General features: G+C 39.5%; 1 protein-coding gene across 1 annotated transcript in view; it reads right to left on the bottom strand.

The window, feature by feature from the left end:
* LTBP1 (latent transforming growth factor beta binding protein 1) overlaps window positions 1-19,834 on the bottom strand; it is a 67,468-nt gene that overhangs the window by 21,560 nt on the left and 26,074 nt on the right. The window contains exons 10-16 of the mRNA XM_009876420.1: window positions 19,542-19,667; window positions 18,715-18,837; window positions 15,157-15,276; window positions 10,045-10,167; window positions 7,778-7,900; window positions 4,925-5,047; window positions 1,220-1,345 (exon numbers count right to left, since the gene is read on the bottom strand). Coding sequence (XP_009874722.1) covers window positions 1,220-1,345; window positions 4,925-5,047; window positions 7,778-7,900; window positions 10,045-10,167; window positions 15,157-15,276; window positions 18,715-18,837; window positions 19,542-19,667 — 864 coding nt within the window. The remainder of the gene's footprint in view (window positions 1-1,219; window positions 1,346-4,924; window positions 5,048-7,777; window positions 7,901-10,044; window positions 10,168-15,156; window positions 15,277-18,714; window positions 18,838-19,541; window positions 19,668-19,834) is intronic.

Raw genomic sequence — 19,834 nt, 5'->3', positions numbered from 1 at the left:
CACGCATCCTGCCAATCTATTACCATGTAATTCTTGCCCCTTCTGACCTTTTCCCACAAAGTTTTTGTCTTGAACAGTCCTCTCATCCATAACAACAGCCCTTCCTCATCCAGTCAGAGGAATTTTTGTTTTCCGTCAGCATCACTGACTACAGAAAGCCACGTATCTTCTTGGTATCGCTGAGCACAATCTCATATTTTAAATCCAGTATAGGAGTCACCATCAAAAGCAAGTATCTGCGTTCCATTGGCAACAGGACATTTTCATGCTCTAATCAAATGAAAATCTCTAGTTACACCTAAATTTGAGGCTCCTGGTTGACGTTTCGCACCAGTGTTATTACTGGAGCAGCTTTTACAACCTTATATGAAAAGTACTGGTATAAGCATACCTGCACACATGAAGAATAAGCTGATTTTAACAGTGCGAAGATCTAATTACTGCTATTTATTGAGTTTTGGCCATTTCAAAATGCTTGAGGGTTCTACGACAGATATTACCACAATTTTTCACTGGAGTTACTTCTGTGGTATGAATGCTTCTGCATTTTTATTTTTTTTTTAAAAAAAGAAGTATTGACAAACAAAGTTCTGTTGTCTCACACGCAGCAATGAGAACATTCCAGTAGCTCAGGTTTGCGGCTAATGCACTTAAGAAGCTTTAAATGAAATAATCCTAAATATTTATGTCAGGAAGGTATGAAACTTACCAGAAGCCTGAGTTCCAAACTCACTTTACATGCATTTTGTATATATTTACGCCTCCCACCCTTGCTAGAAAATAGAAATAATTTTCAATCTGTGAATAGATTTTCACATTATTATAGAGGTCCACTGGTTTTATGTATCTGAAAAGTATCATTCCCTCCTTTGTCACTGTTTGCCCTAGTTAGTATTCTTTCTTTTTCTGTAATTTATTTTCCTCAAAAACATACAATCCAATGTCAAGATAGCAAAATAATTAGAAATCAAGAAAAGTAAAACACAGCTCTCAATGGACATTAACTCCATTAGGCTGCCCATTTTGTACATTTCCTGTTATACGCACGATTCCAACAGCAACATGGCACACTGGGCGTTTATGAGAAAAAGAGCAAAGAGCCCTTAAGGTGGCAGATTGTGGAGTTAACAGTGATTTGGGGTATTAGACCCAAACTGACGATGTTTCCCTCTCAACTAATAGCAAATCAACGGGAATGCATTGTTGTAACTTATCTCACCGTCGCACGTTCGGCCATCAGCAGAGACAGAGAAGCCCCCCTCGCAGATGCACTGGTAGGAACCATCCGTGTTGAGGCACTCTCCGTGAGGTGAACACAGGTCAGATCTCTCACATTCATTGATGTCTGACAACACAGGGAACATTATTAGCTTTGCAAATTGCAATAACCTTAATATTAAGCCCAAGCTCAGTTAGTCTCAAAAGCAACTTTTATTCCCAGCTATGTAAACAGGGCTCATTTACCAGAGTAACCAAACCTTTTGGGATCATTCTGAAGCTCTATATAGGCATCAGTATGCTCTGCTGCTCATACTCTCACTATGTCACTCTGCCATGAGTATGAGCAGATGAGAGTGATTTGTGAGATACTAGGATAAGCCCCACACCAGCCAACACTTCTTTTGAATTAGAGGAATTCTCAGATGGCTCCATGTCACTGCTTTTCGACTGCTGCATGCTGGTCAACTTGTGCATCTGGCTCCACGTGTTACCAGAGTGGCTGGAGCTGCATCTTTTCCAGCAGCCTGATTTTATATAATATAAAGCCAAATGCTCTTTTTTGCTCATGAGGAATGGGAATGGAGCAAAAAGGTTACTATATAAAACTCTGTCATCATTGCTTTTATTTTTTAAGCTTAGAAAACATTTTTCAAATGCTGCCTTTCAAGCCTGTGAATCTTAAAAACAAGTATGTTTTTCTGAATGATGTCTCATCTTAACAACAAAAAATGCCATCAGAACTCAAGGACTGCAGGCATTCATTAAGGAGGTACCACTTTTACATGAATTACTATTCACATTGTAATCGCACTTTTGTACTTTACTTTACAAAAACCTATTCAGAAGTTTTCAGTGCCATGCTGAGATCAAACATAAATTTACAAACAAAACTTACACACATGGTTCATTCGTCACAGATACTGGAATTTCTTATGCTTAACTGTGTCTTTTGTTGCTTAGATTCTGGTTGTTATTATAGCCATATAAGATGCATCAAAGCAGACAGTAATTTTGATAAGACTAGAGAAATTCTGATCTCAATACCATCATTTCAAGAGCCATGACATCCATTATAGAATTTTCTTTAGATACAGACTGATTCTGTGTGTAAACATGAAGGCCAGTGTCCTAAAGTCATGGCACAAATGCAGAAATAAGAGGCAGCTCAGGGAAGGGTACCATCTGGATGAGGTTAACATGGAAAAGTTAGTGTGTTGCGCTTCACACAACACCTACACGTATGAAGTTTTCCCTGAATTCATAGTAAATGCAGACCAACGACATAGTCAGAAAGTCAGTTAAGGTGGCAGATCAGCAATGACAAGGACAGTATGGTATCTTCTCGGTCTTGAGAACAGTGTGAGTTGCAAGCTGTCAGTTTCTTAAAAGTGCCAGAAAAATACTGGCAAATCAAATCAAACCAGCTGATTACACAAGGTAGAATGATGTATTGAAAGGCAGAAAAACAAAATTAACAATGTTAGGGAAATAGAGTATATATTTGTCTAAAAGAGCAAACTGCACATTTTCTAATGCTTTGGACCCTTTTCAACTTTGCCCTTTACCAAAAATGCATGTTCCTAATTTCTAGTCTAGTCCAGACTCAACTTGCAGACAGCTTAATTCGAGAGCTCTCTACTTTCAGTTACGGTTTCCTTTAAGCATAATACAGCTACGAACAAGTCACCTCTCACTTTTTTCTTCAACAAAATAAACCACTTAAAAGCATTCAATTCATTTCTCGCTAGGCCACCAGGTTTTTTGGCTTCATCTCTGACTCTCCTCAGTTGATCAGCATCCATTTTGAGTTGCCGGCACCAGAACGTCAGCGTACGATAATGTGCCAAGGGCAGTTTTATGAGTACAAAACAGAGGTAAACAAACCTAGCTGGATGTTCTGATTTCCCACCTTCTGCGGCACGTATTAGTCCTACTGGCCCCAGGGTTGCCCTGGAAGCTCAAACTTGGCTCACTGTCTCTAAGCCTCAAATCCTTCTCAGGGATTGTGTCCTGGAAGGAAATCCACTGTCCTACAAGCACAACTGAGATTCCTTCTTCAAGATAGAACTGCACCTATTGAAATGCATGTTGTTTGCTCATACCCAGTGCACCATGTGATCAAGATCACTCTGCGCTAGTGGCCTATTATCTTGGTGTTTTACTGTGCCCCTTATCTCTCCAGGTAAATTCTCTTAAAACTTTTATGTTTTTTCTTCCTGTTACAGCACTTTGATAGAACCGACTTTCAGTCATTTAAAAATGTCTCAGTTTAGCTGCTGCTTGAAATATTTTGAAGGTATTGTTGAAATGTAAAGGAGTCATCATTTATGATGCAAGAATAGCTAGCTTTTTTCAGTACAAAATACTGAACAAGAAAACACACTGAAGATATTCACCTTTGACAAAAATTCTACTATTGCACCCTGTAACAGCTTAACAACAAGTAGTCAACACAGTAAAAAAATTCTAACCATACTTAAATCTGCTGGCCAAAGATCTCCCTTCATGTTCTTTTCTGTATCCAGGTCTTTGTTATTCTAACTTGGCAGTATTCATTGTATAAACTCCCCCCTTTTTCCATTTGTTTTGATCTTGATCTGACTATTTTTCAAGCAGTTTCACACTTTCTAAAGCAAGTTGTTATTTTTCAGTGTTGGTGGTTGTCTTGCTCTAAAGTGTGGCACTCTTACGTGAAAATATTTCCAATTTTCATCCACGTTTTTCTGTTGAAAATAGTGTTTATACTATCTGTGCCTTAGCTGGTTCACAAAGGCTTTCAGTTTTATTATATTTACCCATTTAAAACATGAAGCCTATACACTACTATTTTACATACTGGAGTGAAAAGAATAGAGTGGACTCAATAGCTTGTGATCAATTCTCTTACACCTGCTAAAGCAAGGTCTAATACAGCACTTCCATATGTTGAAAGCAATTATTTCCTGAAACAGAAAGCAGTCGCTTAGAAAACTCAGAACTTTTAGGGGCATTTATTGTTGGTTGCACAAGATCTTCAACACCACTCGGCTGGAATCCAGTCTCTCAGCTCAAGTATAAACTGAGCAGAAGAGAGCAGTCGAAGCGAAGCCCAGTCTCCTGGTCCTGCAGTCATTTAGAGCATGAACATGCTATCACTTTCCAGCTCTTACGCACCATGGGTCTCGTCTCATAAAAACAGATGGCAAAATGGAGTTGTGAGGCATGCCTGGGTTTTGTGCCAACATGGAGCTGGGATTGTGCAGAACTAAAAACTGGGAAGTATTTTTCTGGGTTTGGCAATGCTTACTCAGCCTTAGATAACATATTGTCTTCCTCACCACGTATCCTCCACAAAGCACTGAAAGTGGTTTAGAGGTGAGAGAGGTTTATCTAACGTGACTTGATAAACTACATTGCCCTTTCTGCTATGTCACTGGTTCCCAAACATGGAGGGTTCTCTCAAGAGAAATGTATTCAGGATTTGGGAAAATGCAGCATTGCATGTCTAATACAAATTCTCACTCAAGTTATGAAGGCTGAGATTTCAGCCTCTTGAAATAATTTCTCAGTTACAGAGAGCAACACAAAATGAGAAGAGTAAGAAAGTATTACAAATGATAAATGAGTTTCTCTTGCCTGTCATGATCTGTAACTATCACAAGGTATGCTTATAAACTTGCACACTTAAAATTATGATCCAGGTATTTTTACAGCTATTTCATACCTTGACATCCCCTATTTGGTATCTGCTGGAAACCTTCTGGACAAGTGCATTTGTAAGACCCATCAGTATTCATGCAGGTTCCTCCAAAGCAAACATCACTGTCTTGAAGGCATTCATCAACATCTGAAATAAAAATGCAACTGAATTAGTAGATGATGTGAAAACTAATGGAACTCTTAATAGTGATACTTTGACACTAAGGTAGCAACTTGAAGCTACAATGCTCTTCATTAACTGTGTGCATGTGTGGAAATCAAGTTTACAACATTTCAGGATGTCCTTTTAATTTCCCTTTCATCATATCAAACTTATTGTATTTGAATTTGTATGTCATTTGTTCCTAGCAAATATGTCTAATGTGCCATCTGCATCCCTCATGAAAGCAATCATAACAATCTCTACTGTAACGGTGACTGTGGTGTTACCGTAGCGCAGTTAAAAAGGAATCCAAGCAGCTGCATGTTTAGAAGACACTCCTAATGCAAATGTGTAACTTCCAGTATGCATCTCTGGACATGTTTAGACTACTACGCAGCGATCTCTGAGCTGTAAGTGACCTCACTCACTCATCCCCAGAGCATGGGCAAGCCCCAGCATGGCTGATGTGTCACTCCAGACGAGATGTGCCTGCAGAGACTCCTCCGAGGACAGGCAGGAGGCTTGTACGACAGGGATGGCACCGGGCGGTACGGCTGCGTCAGCAGTTACTCTCGTCAGGCAGTTCATGCGATACAGCCGTTCCGCAGGCTTAGCAGCTTGGTCATGAAGTTGAAGAGCAGCTTTTGCACTGTGCTGTGCCCCAGCCATAAAGCCAGCTTCAGAATCGGGACAGAAGGGTCTGGGTCCCGCTGCCCTAACACCCTGTTCCCAGCATTGGGCCTCAGGCCTGTAGACTCTGCCTGAGTGCCTTGACATCCATGGGATAAATGTGCTGACTGACAGACAGCAGGGCAAGTTTCACAACACAAACTAAACACAAAGTAATCAAGTATTTCAAGGACACCTAAAGTCTTTTCTTCTCATCATCTTTCAAAGGGCTTAAAGGCAGTCCAGCATAGGAAACAGGGCACAGCTTCTGTGGGGAGAGGATTTGCTCAGCAAGCACCTACATTCCAGTGATATTATACAGTTTTTTTCGCTACAGCTAAAGATCACAAGGCATTTGATAACTGTGCCTTTAAGTTTTAAAAGCAAATAGAAAACAGAGACTCAGATAAAAGAAGCATTTTGTAAGCAAGTTTCCTCTGCCTCCGCAGTGCCCTATCTCTTAATTCACCAAGTCTATTGCTCTGATAATGTAGATAGTTTCCTTTGAAAAACAGTTATCAAAGACTTTTTCCACTGTCTGATTATTCTGATTGCTTAAGCATGAGCTTTAGCTGATTAGAATTGTAACCTACTCCTGCATTGCAGGAATGAATAACAATTGTAATTAGAAAAGAGGATGTGACCTCATTTCTACACTTATCTTTGGAAAGTTCACACCGTATCAGAGTGCAACTATTCTTGGGATTTAATCTCTTTGATAAAAATAAGAAATAGGGATATCTTTCTTACATAAATGAATGTTATTGTAGATAAAACTGCCCTTAATGTTGACAAAGTTCTGAACTTTTGATAACCATGTTTTATAGTAATTTTCAACTGACAAATAAATCATGTTTTATTTAATATGGCGATTAATTATGACTAGGAGCATGAGAAAAAATTAATGACTCCCTCACACTGACTTAATGCCAAGTCTCACAACAAGAAGGTGTGTTTGGCCAAATGCAGTCAAAATGTATTATTTTGCATACAGGATGCTAACCTCCCTTTCTCTGATGCAACTCATCACAGGTCCTATGGTTGCTGCACAAGAATCTCCAGAAAAATCAGCGACAGTAACTCACGCGTGAGCTGTTCAGTGCTTTTTACCACCCTTTACACATGCCTGTCTAGAACAGTGATAAGAAGCTGTGTGTTCCATAGTATCAGCAGTGACAGAAACCACACCAGAGACTGGAAAGCTTTTCTATGATAATACTACAGTGAGATAAGGAAGCAACTGAGGTACAATCTTTTCTGGAGTTCATCAGTAAGTCATCTTACATGCTCAAGGCAACCATGAGCAGTGCCACGTGTATCACATCAGGCGGCAGAGCTCACGATGGACAAGAGGGAGCAACTTTTAAATACTTAATCTGAAAAAAATCTATTTGCCAATTACTGGACAATCAAATTGTTCTACTTGAGATAAGAGAACGTTTCATTTTTCTCTAACAACAGCATTTCCCCTACATTTACTGTACATTTCACCTCTTACTTTTGTTTTTACAAACTCAGTATTGCAGACTGCCTTCTGAGACAGTGCAAGCTGTGAGCTCCAGCAGTTTCCCCTGGAGCTCATCTTACACTACATATTTTCATCGGCCTATACACATGTGGGACTGTGGTGGCTGGCTACAGGTTCCCAAAACCAGCTGGAGAAGAAGTTTTAACTTAGCAGGCCCCCATGTGAATAGTGCGTGCTGGCAGAAGTTTTTGTAATACAGAATCTCTGTGTCAGAATTTGAGCAACAAGGTTTGGAAAGACTTAATTGTTTTTGGTAATAACGTCAACTGCTCTTCCAATTGTACTGTTGGAAACACATGCACTGATTTCTTGTGGAAAGATGACAGGGATTATTTCTAAGAATCCATTAAATATGTGTCTGTGTAGGTGGAGACTGTTGATGGTTGGCAGTAAAGTACAGAGGAAGAAAGAAAAGCAACACGTCTTTCTGCCTCATCCTCAAGAGTTCATGCTTGTAGCTGAAATACTCAAGATCTTAGTGAAAAAAATGAATCAGTAGTTTCAGTCCACAAGCTTACCTTCACACTGATCTCTCATAGATGATAAGGTGTAGCCTTGGCTACAAATACATCTGAAAGATCCTTCTGTGTTCCTGCAACGCCCATTCGTACAAAGTGATCGGTGCTGGCATTCATCTATATCTATAGCAGAAGAGACAGTGAAAACATGACACAAGCGAAAATACAAATTACTCATCAAATGGTGCAATAGCCAATTCCGAAGGAAAGAGCAAAGCAGAATGTCAACGTCCAGTACTGCTTTTCTTGGCCCTATTCATTAATAAATTTGGACAGTCGCTATAATGCATAAAAATATAGAAAATTGCAGATTGGATGTTTTCCTTGAGTTGAGATGACTGTATTCAGCCTTGTCTCCTGCAGTGTCAATATACCCCTCAGTGCACAAATGGGTACACACGGACACACACACATGCTGCCTGAGAGCTCCTGTTGTCTCTTTTATATCCAGGAAAGGTAACAAGCCAGCCGATCCAGTGAGTCAGCAAAACCCACAAAATACTTTCCAGCAGGATCACCACCTTTTAACAGGGTGTGGTTTTCAGATGCACACTCACAGGCTGTTGCGCTATTAAGCTGTACCTTAAGGCTCCTTTAAATACTTGCCTTGTAACAGCACTAATCCTCTAAGTATGGGGAAATGTCTCTTTGCTTCCACAACCACTGCTAATCCCTCAGTGCTTCAGTTTCATAAAACCAGAGTCAGCTTGGGTTAACAGATGGACCTGAACTTCAAACCTAAATTTGCCTATGAAAAACTCAATATTGGTCCAGCACTTTTGAGTTCAGAGCAAAGCACATTTCTTGTTTGAGCTAGGAAACCTGTTTTCACTCCCTTACTTATAAAACACTCGTTAAGGAACAGTAATTAAATTGACTGAGAATCATAGAATCGTTTAGGTTGGAAAATACCTTTAAGACCATCAAGCCCAATCATCAACCTAGCGCTGGTAGGTTCTTAGTCACTTCAAGGATTTAGGCATGGCTGAGTGTCTTTCTGAAAATATACTCTAATTCAAACAGGAGAAAGTTACTCAGTGAGCTACTCTGAGTAACTTTCAGGTCTGTGTTATGGCTACATAGTCTGACCACTTGAGTCCCCTGCAACCACAGAAGTGTCCTTTGAATTTAAGGATCACTGAAATTGGTGGGACTGTCTGGAGCATCTGGGCACGTGTATGGGTCCTTACTTTAGAGTGGTGCACTTGAAGAAGAACCGTCTGCACGTGCCAGGTCAGCTCGGCAAGGGCCCTTTTCCATGAAAGGCTTGGAGAAAGCAGTGAAACCCTGTCTACATTCCTCAAGACCAGTCTGCTGTGTGTCCTGGACAGCACACTTAATGCACTCAGGACACTTAACTTTCACTGATGCTGTGTTTCAAACTTCCTGACAAATTTATGTGAATCATCATTTAGTTTCACTGGATTATTTTCAACACTTGCAAGTCTGAAAGTGTTTGGTGCTATATACAGACATATAGGAAAAGGCAGGGGGAAGGGAGAAGAAGACAAAGCAACATCTGACAAGAAATGCTCAGGTTTTGGTGTGTTTCCACAGCTTGGAGACATTCTCTCAGACTTTCACCTTTGGGGAGAGGTCTCAAGAAGTGCCCTCTCCCTAAAGAGAGGAATATTCATGTCTCCTGCACACACTCTAGGTTCTCTCTAAAACTAGTTCGCTCTGACTTTAGACACAATTTTGTTCCACTGGAACAGTATTGGTGGGAATTTTAAAATATGGAAGAAATGTAGAACCTGACACTTTGGAGGTACAGCTACTGTTCTTAGAAATATGACCCCAAAGTCTGTCTCCCTCCTGCATATACTGCTGGAAATGCAGAGACACCGATGCAGGGGTCAGCTCAGTGTGAAGTGATACTGCTGCGCTCCAAGAGGGTGCAGCCTGGGTTTTTTGATTCCACTCACTCGCATGGAAGAAAAAAGAACATCGAAAGAAAAGACATTAAGGCAGTGAAAGTCACTGTTCCTAAACTTCCAAAATGACAGAAATGCCAAGGATTTTGCAGAAATTCGAATTTAGCAGCATAAATATTAATACAAGTTCCTGACTGGCTTTATAACAAATGTCAAAATCTACAACGTGACCACAGAAGCCATAAAATGGAAATACATATTCTTATATTTTTGGTTATTTAGCTTCAGTGTTGTACATTTGGTGTTTCTCCATCAAAAGAAATACTACTAGATGAAAAATATTAACTAAAAGGTACGTGCAACCTTATGAATTTTAATCATATTCTTTCCTACCTTGACACTGATCCTCTGATGCAGAAAGTCTGAAACCTTGGCGACAAATGCATCTGAAAGACCCCTCCACGTTTTCACAACGTCCATTTGTACAGAGATCGCCATACTGACATTCATCTATATCTGTGAATACCAAGAAAGCACAAGTGTACAATAATCTTGGGTACAACCATCTTTCAGCTGAGCTTGAGAATTTATTCCAATTCTGCCATAAGCATGGTTCTAATCAGTTTTCTTGTATATTCTGACCTTGACAATTCTGCAGCAACTCTGATTTTACAAAAAGATTTGAACTTGAGCTTCCTTGTGCTCCAATATTCAACTACACTCAGGGCCCACATGACTGAAACTCTACGTTCAACCCAGTACTGCAAGGACTGCAGTTTAGGCTAGCAAACCTTTTTCTTCCTTCTCTTTTCTTTTTGTAACTAGGGGTTGCACTATGAACTGTGTCCACATCATCCTTACCTGAGTAGGATTGTTTTGCCCATAATTTTCCCACAGTAGCTTAAACCGTTGCAGCTTTAGCTTAGAGAACAGGTCAGCAAGTGCTGTTACGTTCATTCTTGCATTACACAGATTTACCCTTTGGGTACGTACCTGTGACAAAACCACTAGTAGCTGCCAATATCTTGTAACCATTTTTACTAATCCTTTCTGCAAGAAACAGTTCAGAAAAGCAGACACAGCTCATGCTGACAAGGCTGTGTTAGAAGCTGTTTCTGAAACCATTTTAAAAACATGGGCTCTGGCCAGAATCCCCCAACCTGCTGCCTCTGCTTGTTTACCTGGCGCTTTACCTACAGGTGTGAGGGAACAGCAGAACAGACCTCAACCACATTTTCTGCTGTTGAGTTGTTCCTGTTTTATAAAGCTAACTTGATTAATTTACAGGATTTAGAGGAGTTCTCCAGTGCATAACTAAAGACTGCACAAAACACATGTACATGTGAGACCTTCTTGGAAAACAGTTTTCAAGTTAACTTAAAGCAGGCAGGTTCTAAAGGACTTGGCCGATCTCTGAGGAACTTCAGGGGGATTTCTGCACGTTACACAGGTCCCTTTGTAAGCCTAGTCTATACAGGCAACAGGGAACTCAACTAGCTTACGCCTTTATAACAAGAGTTATAAAGCAAAATCTGCATTCCTGGTCATAAGTCATCCTTTATTTACAGGAACACTTGAAAGAAACTTTTTTTTTCTACAAGCTATCCCATAGAGACCTACCTTCATCATTCTCTGAAAGAATGATATTAACTAGATGGGCCACCCTCTTCAGCCAACATGAAAACTGCTACATTACTACTTAAGAATAATTTTCAAGAATTCCTTCTGAATGCAATTTGTATAAATCAACAACGAAAAAAACCAAACCTGTAAACAAATAACAACTTGAGTTATAAACCCAGATAGAATTAATTCAGTATCGAAAAATAATCGGTATTTTCTTTCCCTGGGAGTGGTTTTCACTTAAAAAAATAAAAGGTTAATTTCAAAATTTTATTTATTTAGGGGATGTAGTTATCAGCAAGCAGGTGTCCCTGTTTGTATGGAAAAAGTTGTATTAGTTTCACTGATGCAGAAAAAGAATTACACCTTACTTGCTTTTATGTGCCAAAAATCACATTACTCCAATTATCCTGTCTTTTGCCACCACAAAGCACACAAAATCCGTCAAGATAAAAGAGTAAAACTACCGATTACTTGAGGCACTTGAGCTACTTAGGCAGCTGTAGCACAGGGAGAGCTGGAAAAAGATTAGAGGTCTTTAAATCATCATCATAGCTCCTATTAGCTGCTGGGAATATCTGCAGTAACTATTCTCCGCGTATATATGTTTATCATTTATGTCTCTTTAGAAGCTCTTGTACGATCTGACTTTGACAAAGCCCACCTCTCTCCAAACAGAAATGACAGCTCCTACCTTTCAAAGGATGTACAACTCCCGTTTCCTCATCTGAGCCTCTAACTCTGTGTGTAATGTGCCCTCTTGCAGCCTGGCCAAGAACATGAGGTGGGATCCTCCCAAGAGATGGTGGCACAGAGCCACAGGCACTTTGCTGGGGCAGTTCAGGAGGGGACACTACTTAGATCCTTTTGCAACACTAATTTCTCTGATCCCTGCTGTTGAAGAACGTGCTTGCTCAACAAACACAACCTTTGCTCTCAATGTATGTGATCAATGTTCTGGATTTGAGAATTTGTTAAAAAGCAGAGAACCTAATTCAGCAGTCAGGCAAGAGAATTTCCAACTGAATAACAACCCTGCTTCTTACAGGTTAATTTTCATCTACTTATCTCCAAGTTACTTGAAAATGAAGCTTAAAATATTATTTTTGATTTTTGGATGAGACTTGAAGATCAAGAGACCTCCCCAGAAAGCCATGAACAGAACCTAAAGTCTTCTGAGATGAAGCCCAGAGCTGTAACTGACTCTATGGAAGCTCCCTACAGCAGGACTGGAGTTACATGGACCAGCTTTGCTGACCTCTGTATCAGTTTTGAAATCTTCTGTTGGCATCCCTAATGCTGCACAGGCTGAATTCTGTTAGTTAACCACATAGCTGCAAAACTCCCTCAGTGATAACCATGAGGATGAAGCAGCCCAGAAAGTTTTATCAACATTTTTTTTTTAAACTACTTATCCATTAACACATGGGATTGTGCTCTAGATGCACAAATTACTTTATTGTCATTCTACATCATGATACATCACTTTATTTGAATGTGTAAATGTAGAGAGAAAAGGATGAAAAAAAAAAAATCAGTGATTGCAAGTAATCTTTAAGGAAAGTTATTTCAAGTGGTCCCTGAAGGACCTGGGCAGTAGTAATTTCAAGATAATGAGGGGGCACAGTGTGCAGGTGCCAGTTTTTATTTCTTCCAACATGCATTTCACATTGGATATTCCCATCTAAACCGCAATTAAATGTAAAAATGCCTTTATTAAAAAACAGTGTCAATGCTTCTGGTTTGAAATCCTGCAAGGCAACAGTATCAATAACATCAAAGAACTATAGAATTGTTACATTAGACTTTCCAGAGCATAAAATGCTGGCAGAGGAATAAGATTCGGTAAAAAAACAAAACTGAAAACAGCACTGGGGAAAACCAGCAGAGCTGCGACTGGACTAAACTAACAGCAGAAACAAATTTATGGAACAATGAAATTAAAATATCCTTCATAGATAACTTGGGAAATATTTTTGTTTCCAGTGTATTTAAATTGTACCATAATGCAAAGATACAGACTGAAGACAAACTGTCTGCATTACATTTTCTAAAATGTGTATGGCTCATTTCCAACATGATGTAAGTCTAGGATAAACAGAAAATGAAGACTGATCACATCGCTAATGATGTGAGTGAGATGTCTGGGCTTAGAACATTTCATAAAACAAAGTAAAAAGGGAAATTACATGCAGTAATACAAGGAAAAAAGTATTAGCAACTTGGAACGAAGACTCATCCCTGACATGACCTAGTCCTATTTGTAAATCTGAGCAGAGCAATGACTTTTCTCTCTCATTCTGCTCCTTCTAACTTGGTTAGCAAGAACAAAATAAGTTATGCCATGGCATTTTCAACCAGGCTATTTTCATAAATAGGTACAGAAATCAAGCTTGGTAGTGGGAAATAATGCAAAATTAAGTCTACGTTCCATTTTCAAAAAAAGGAATTTAGTAAGACGAAACTCTTCTTACAGAACACGTGTGCCACATTCTTTTCAAGGGCAGCAGTAATCCAAGCAGGTGGGAGGGAATAAAACAAAGATGAACATGGAGCAATGCGTGCTAAACGAACCACATCTGTTTGTTGTAAACATTTCGTAGCTTGCTATAACTTCATTAAACTCCAGGAAATTACCTGATAAATACATTCCTCCACGATAAGTCAAACGACAAGACCAAATAATACAGCTATGACATGCTGATAAATTGTAGCAGGCAGATGTGCTCAGACAGAAATAAATTCCTAGGATATGCCTTCTTTAGAAAATGAGGTGGTTGAAAACGGTGTAAAACTGTATAGCAAAAGTGGTGGTGAGGCTCTGACAGTCACACCATACATTTTTCAGGTGCTTCACTGCAACCTGGCTTTACTCTTGCTCCACAGATCACAAGTTCATTTGCAGCTGGAGCACAGTAGATGCCCATTTCCCAGAGCTATCTCAACCAAAATAACATTCTTAAACTGCTTTGTGAATTGAACCAAATCACAGCAACTGGGAGTGATTGGGAGATTAGCTATAGATATACACTGACCATCTGACCTACCACAATAATGCAAACACCCCTTATGTAGGTTATTATACAGCTGTTCAGGTAACATAGTTACTCCAACCACCACAAATTACAGGGCATGCATTACAGAGTGGACAGGAGGATTCGCAACAGACAGCAGATACCTCACAACTGAGGTCAAATTTGTTTCTAGCAGTGTCCCAAGGAGTGGCACTCAAAACTGCAAAAGATTATTTCTTTTTGCACAATGAATTAATTTGCTCTCTCTTATCGACATTTCAAAGAGCCAAAACTGATTTGGAAAACAAAATAAAAATCTAGCATTTAAAAACAAATCAACAAAACTAAAACATGAGAAATCCGTCCTAAAAACCTAACCTAAAGTGAGACGAACTGCTTTAAGATTTGCTAATGTTTTGCTGGACGTGTAGATAATTAAGAATCGTTATCAATATGCGTTGTGAGCAAACTCTGATATCCTACTGAACAGCCTGGCACTCACACTGTGTGTTAGTACCTGCACGGTTTTTCCATTTGTTAATACCTCCCAACAATGGTCTACTAGCATTTAACTGATAATACATCCCCTTCAGTTCCCTATTTTCTATTTCAAGAATTTTGTTTTGTGATTACAGTTGTATTGGTTGCAGTCTAGACCTGGCATTCATTTACCTACAGCAAAACACAATCTCCTCATACATACTGTGTCTGAGAACACAAAGGAATTTCAAAGGTCTCATAATTACTGTTGAATGAAATGGGGACCCAGGATACAGTGCTGTCACCAGGTTTTAACAGGGACAGAATAGGAAACACAGCATCTTGGAACAAGGACTGTAACTGGATATACAGAGAGTACTGAACATACCCCGGCACTGTCCATTCCAGCCTCTGAATCCCACTCTGCAAGGAATGCACTGGTAAGAGCCAGGAGCATTAATGCACTGGGCATCTGGACAAGTAGTTGGAGTCCGGCACTCATCGATGTCTTAAAAAAAGAAGATAAAAGAAAATAACAGTCAAAGCCATAACAGAACACTGCACAATAAACTAAGCTGGTTATTCAGACTGTGCTCACGTTACATTTAAAGAGTTGCCGACTTCATCTGTTAAGAGACGCAGGAAGGTACAAGTTCGCACAGATTCATACCAATGAAGGGGAAATTTATTCCTCTAAGAAATAAATTAGATCATAGTATATGCAACTGTACCTCAATTCTCCGTTATAATGCAAATCTTTGGTAGGCCCATCGTAACACACAGAAGGTCATTTTCTGCTCAGGTAAGAGTAACTTTGCTCACGTCACCCCTTTGCCATATTGAAGTTCTAAAGTTCTTCCTACAGTCAGTCTTATGAGACTTTGGAAGTGCATTGCAATAACAGTAAAATTGAAACTCTGGCTTCTCAAAGCAAAGAGGAATTTGGTACTCTCCAGTATCCTAGAGTTACACAGCATCTAAGTATTACATGGACTATACTTTTAATTGTGTGAATGGTGACCAAAGCTGTTTCCAGTGAACAGCATGTTAGCGAGGTCTGGAAGAAAGCACCAGCAACACAGACATCACTGAGGCTGGCAAAGTGTAGGGTGATAGAGGGACTTGCTGCATCAGGAGGGGTCTTGGTTTACAGAATCACAGAATTTTTGAGGCTGGAAAAGACCTCTTGAGATCATCAAGTCCAGCCTATGATTCAACAGCATCGCAACAGCCAGACCACAGCACTGAGCACCACATCCAGCCTCTCCTTAAACACCTCCAGGGACGGTGATTCCACCACTTCCCTGGGCAGTGAATCCCAGTGCCTGAGCACCCTCTCCATGAGGAAGTGCTTCCTGAGATCCAAAACAAGAGACAGTCATGGATCTCATGTCCAGGCTCTGAGTATCTACCAAGAACTTCTTATCCCGCACTGAAGAAATTCACAATACACGCAATATATGGCACCTAAAAGAGACTACATTCAAAAATGACACTCAAAGACAAGCTGCTGTCACGTGACCAATGATCAGAAGATGCTGGAATTAAAACTGTGTGGGCAGCCTCATCCCAGTCTGCTCTCATACTGGAGTATCATTTTAAAACATGGTCTTTAATTACACAATAATTATAATCTCTCCTATCAAATATTTGCTTCCTGCAGTGCAAGAACTAATGAAATCATCAAATTAACATCTGAATTCAGCTTTCTAATCTTCTGTCACTCCCCTGCCCCATGCCTAGCAGTTGTGTCTTCTACAACTAAGGGCTGCTACTCCAGCAGGGGTAGTCTGGAAGCAATTTACTCCTAGTTTTGGAAACAAGTTCACAGAAGGAAAGTAACCTCTAACACTTGTAATTTAACTGGACAATGCTCCAGCCTTCAGAGGCCAGCTCCAAACAACTCGCTGGATGTGGGCAAATGGCAATTTTTTACAGAATCATGACTGTCCAGCTGAGAATACTTTCTCCTAAAACCAGAAACAGGCCCTCTTCAGTCGCTACAACACAGACCTGCAAACACCTCTCAGTGAAACTGCTGCAAGATTTTTTTTGTATTTAATTAAAAAACATCCACTTCTGATGCAACCTGTTCTCAGAACTGCCCGGACTGTATCTGCACTCAAAACAAACAATCTGAATGATGTATTCGGAACCGACATTTTCCACCAAAATAAAGTCTAAATGTCGTAAAGCTTAAAAGAAAAAAAATCACAGGGAAATTTCCTAGGAATACTTGATCATATCCAGTGATATGCAGCGATGCCTGTAACACTGTGCTAAATAAATTACAGAATCTACAACAACAATATATACACACTCTTTACGTTCTCAAGGCCAGGCTCGTGGCAAAACTTGCACGACTATGGCTTGCAGGAAGAATGAAGATGGGGAGTGGAAGTAAACTCGGTGCATTGTGTGCAGCTTGGAGGATTCTTGCCTTTGTTTCTGAAGTGTGGAGGAGGTGGAAAGGAGTTATTTGTGGAATGTGGAATCTGTCAGTAGGGTGACTATAACGTGTAGGTGTAATGACATGGTGAAATGATTCCCTGTATGTGTCACTACCTTGGTTTGATGGATTTAGCATAGGAAAGGGTTTTTCGCTTAAGCAACCTTAAAAATCTTTAAACAGAGAATTTGGTTTCCGAAATAACATATTTTTAGCTAAATAACAGAGGACTAACATCACACTATGTAAAACACAAGCTAATAAAAAATTTGATCCATTGTGATTTTCTGATATTTTGATGTTTTAATCACACATTACCTACTGACAGAGAAGATCTGGAAAAAGTATTTGTAAGAGTGGGTGAAACATTTATTTTAATTAAAAAAAAATATTATCTGAGTAGAAAGAGGAATCTTTCAGTAACACTTAGAGGAGCAAATAAATCCACAGCAGCTTTAAGTTCCTTACTTGCTAGGCAACCGAATGTGTTAGCAATTTCATTCTGTCCTAAGTAACTTAGACTAAAGCATGAACAAAACTGTATTTGAAATGAAATGGATGCTTGTGGGTTTTAGTTCACAATTCAAGCTGAAAATTAAAAAAGAGTAGCAAAAAGGCAAAAATATGACACTGAAAAATAATGGGAAGTTTTGAAGGTCAGATGTCCTAGCATCTCCCGCAACATAAAAATATCTGCTAGATACATATTGCCAAATTAAAAAAAGAGTCAAAGTTATCTTTTGCTAGGTGTTATAATATAGGAAACTATAGGAATCCCCTTGCAGCATCTCAAATCTAAGTAATAGGAATTGAACTGTTGTTCCAGACATCAAATAACTGGAAAGATTAGAGGGTATTCAAAAAGGTTTCTTGTGAGATTAAACCCTCTGAGAATTCTCCCTTTGCAGCTCAAGCCACAGTGCTAAGCCTCCCTTGAAGAGAAGGCAATGTCAACCATTCCAGACAGTGAGAACATTTGGCACTGGTTTTGTGACATGAATAAACGGTAACTTCACTTCATCATCTAGGACATATTGTAGATAAAACAAGCAATGTCCTTTTGATGATTCTTTCCTTTTCAGATGGTATATAAGTGGAAGTTAAATTATCAGAATGCAAATTAAATGAAGACAGTATCTGTGAGAGAAATCCAGCAGTGGGATTAAGCTAGAGAAACTACCTATGGAAAGAAGCACAGAGCAGGATGGGGAAAGGGAACTCTGAACACAACAGATAAAAAACCACTGTGTCAAAACATTCCACCTGAAAGGAAATAAAAGAAATATACCAAGTAGAAAAGTATTACATTTAACATGAGAACACCTCTCTTACATTATTTTAGCGTATCCATCTAATGGCCAGATTTTTTCAAAAATAAAGAAACAGATGGAAAGCTCTCTGTTCAGATCAGAAACATTGGTCAACGTGAACAAATGGCTTGTCCTATTGCAGTTGCTTGGCTTCATAAACTGTTACTGGTGAATAGTCTGAACCTACCTTCACATTCCCCTCTCCTGTTCATTTGGTATCCACTATCACAATATTCACACCTGTATGAGCCAACAGTATTTACACAAAAGCCTTCCCCGCAAGTGTGAGGTCTTGAACATTCATCAAAATCTGCAGATGAAAAAAGAGAAATTGAGAAACTTTGCCTCACCATGAAATTCCTGAATGCTGGGATTTCCTCTGAACTCTGCTTTAATTAAACATAAGTAAGTTTGGATTCTTGAAAGCTGTTTGCAAGACACAGACTTACAGCTGTTCTGACTGAGCAGTTCCCTCTTCATCTCACTGCTTGCAATCGCAGAGAGAATGAGATCTTGAAACAACTGGGCTGCAGGAACGTGGCCAGTGAGTGGCCCTGTGGTTGCAAAGCCAGCGTGTGTCTCTGCCTCTGTGTAGTGCCCAAGGCTGTGCTAACCTGAGGAAGGTCACAGCCAACTCAGGCTGTTTGTATTGCTCTGAAAAGTCCACGTCTGTTTGTGGTTATATATTAAAAATATGATTTGTTACAGCTGCTAGTGATTGAAGGTTTTGGCTATTTTTTCCACCAGAGAAAGTGTTTCTGCTAAACAGTAATTTTCCTAAACAAGCATGATATTGAATAATTTCTTATTTTTCAACAAATAATCATATCGAGAAGTAGTAGGAACTACTCAAGTATTTCCCTCACCACAATATCTGGTAAGAGACAGTTAAAAACACTTCCAGGCATCAGTCCAATGACATTGAGGAAAGAAGCTGAAGAGGGGACTTTAGGGGGTTTTAGATAAGCTTCTTGATTAATTTTATTATTTCCTAAAAAGGACATCAGTAATTACCAACGCAGTCAGTTCCATCTTCACTAGCCATGAATCCAGCTTGGCAAATACACAGGAAACTTCCTTCTGTGTTTTCACAGCGTCCAAGGGAACAGAGATGGGGTGCCTGAATACACTCATTAATATCTGTGAAAGAAATAAAACCGTAAGATGATAGAATAACATATTTACTTGTGATTCTTTCTGTGCATTCTATGCCATGCTTTTGAAAAGACTGAGCTTGTAATTAACTATCAAGAAAGATACATGTTTTTCCCTCTCTTGGAACTGGAAAAAAAAATGGATTAAGTAGT

Source organism: Apaloderma vittatum, unplaced genomic scaffold (assembly GCF_000703405.1).
Source record: "Apaloderma vittatum isolate BGI_N311 unplaced genomic scaffold, ASM70340v1 scaffold17169, whole genome shotgun sequence".
Lineage (NCBI taxonomy): Eukaryota > Metazoa > Chordata > Aves > Trogoniformes > Trogonidae > Apaloderma > Apaloderma vittatum.
This window is presented reverse-complemented; position numbering and strand designations above follow the sequence as displayed.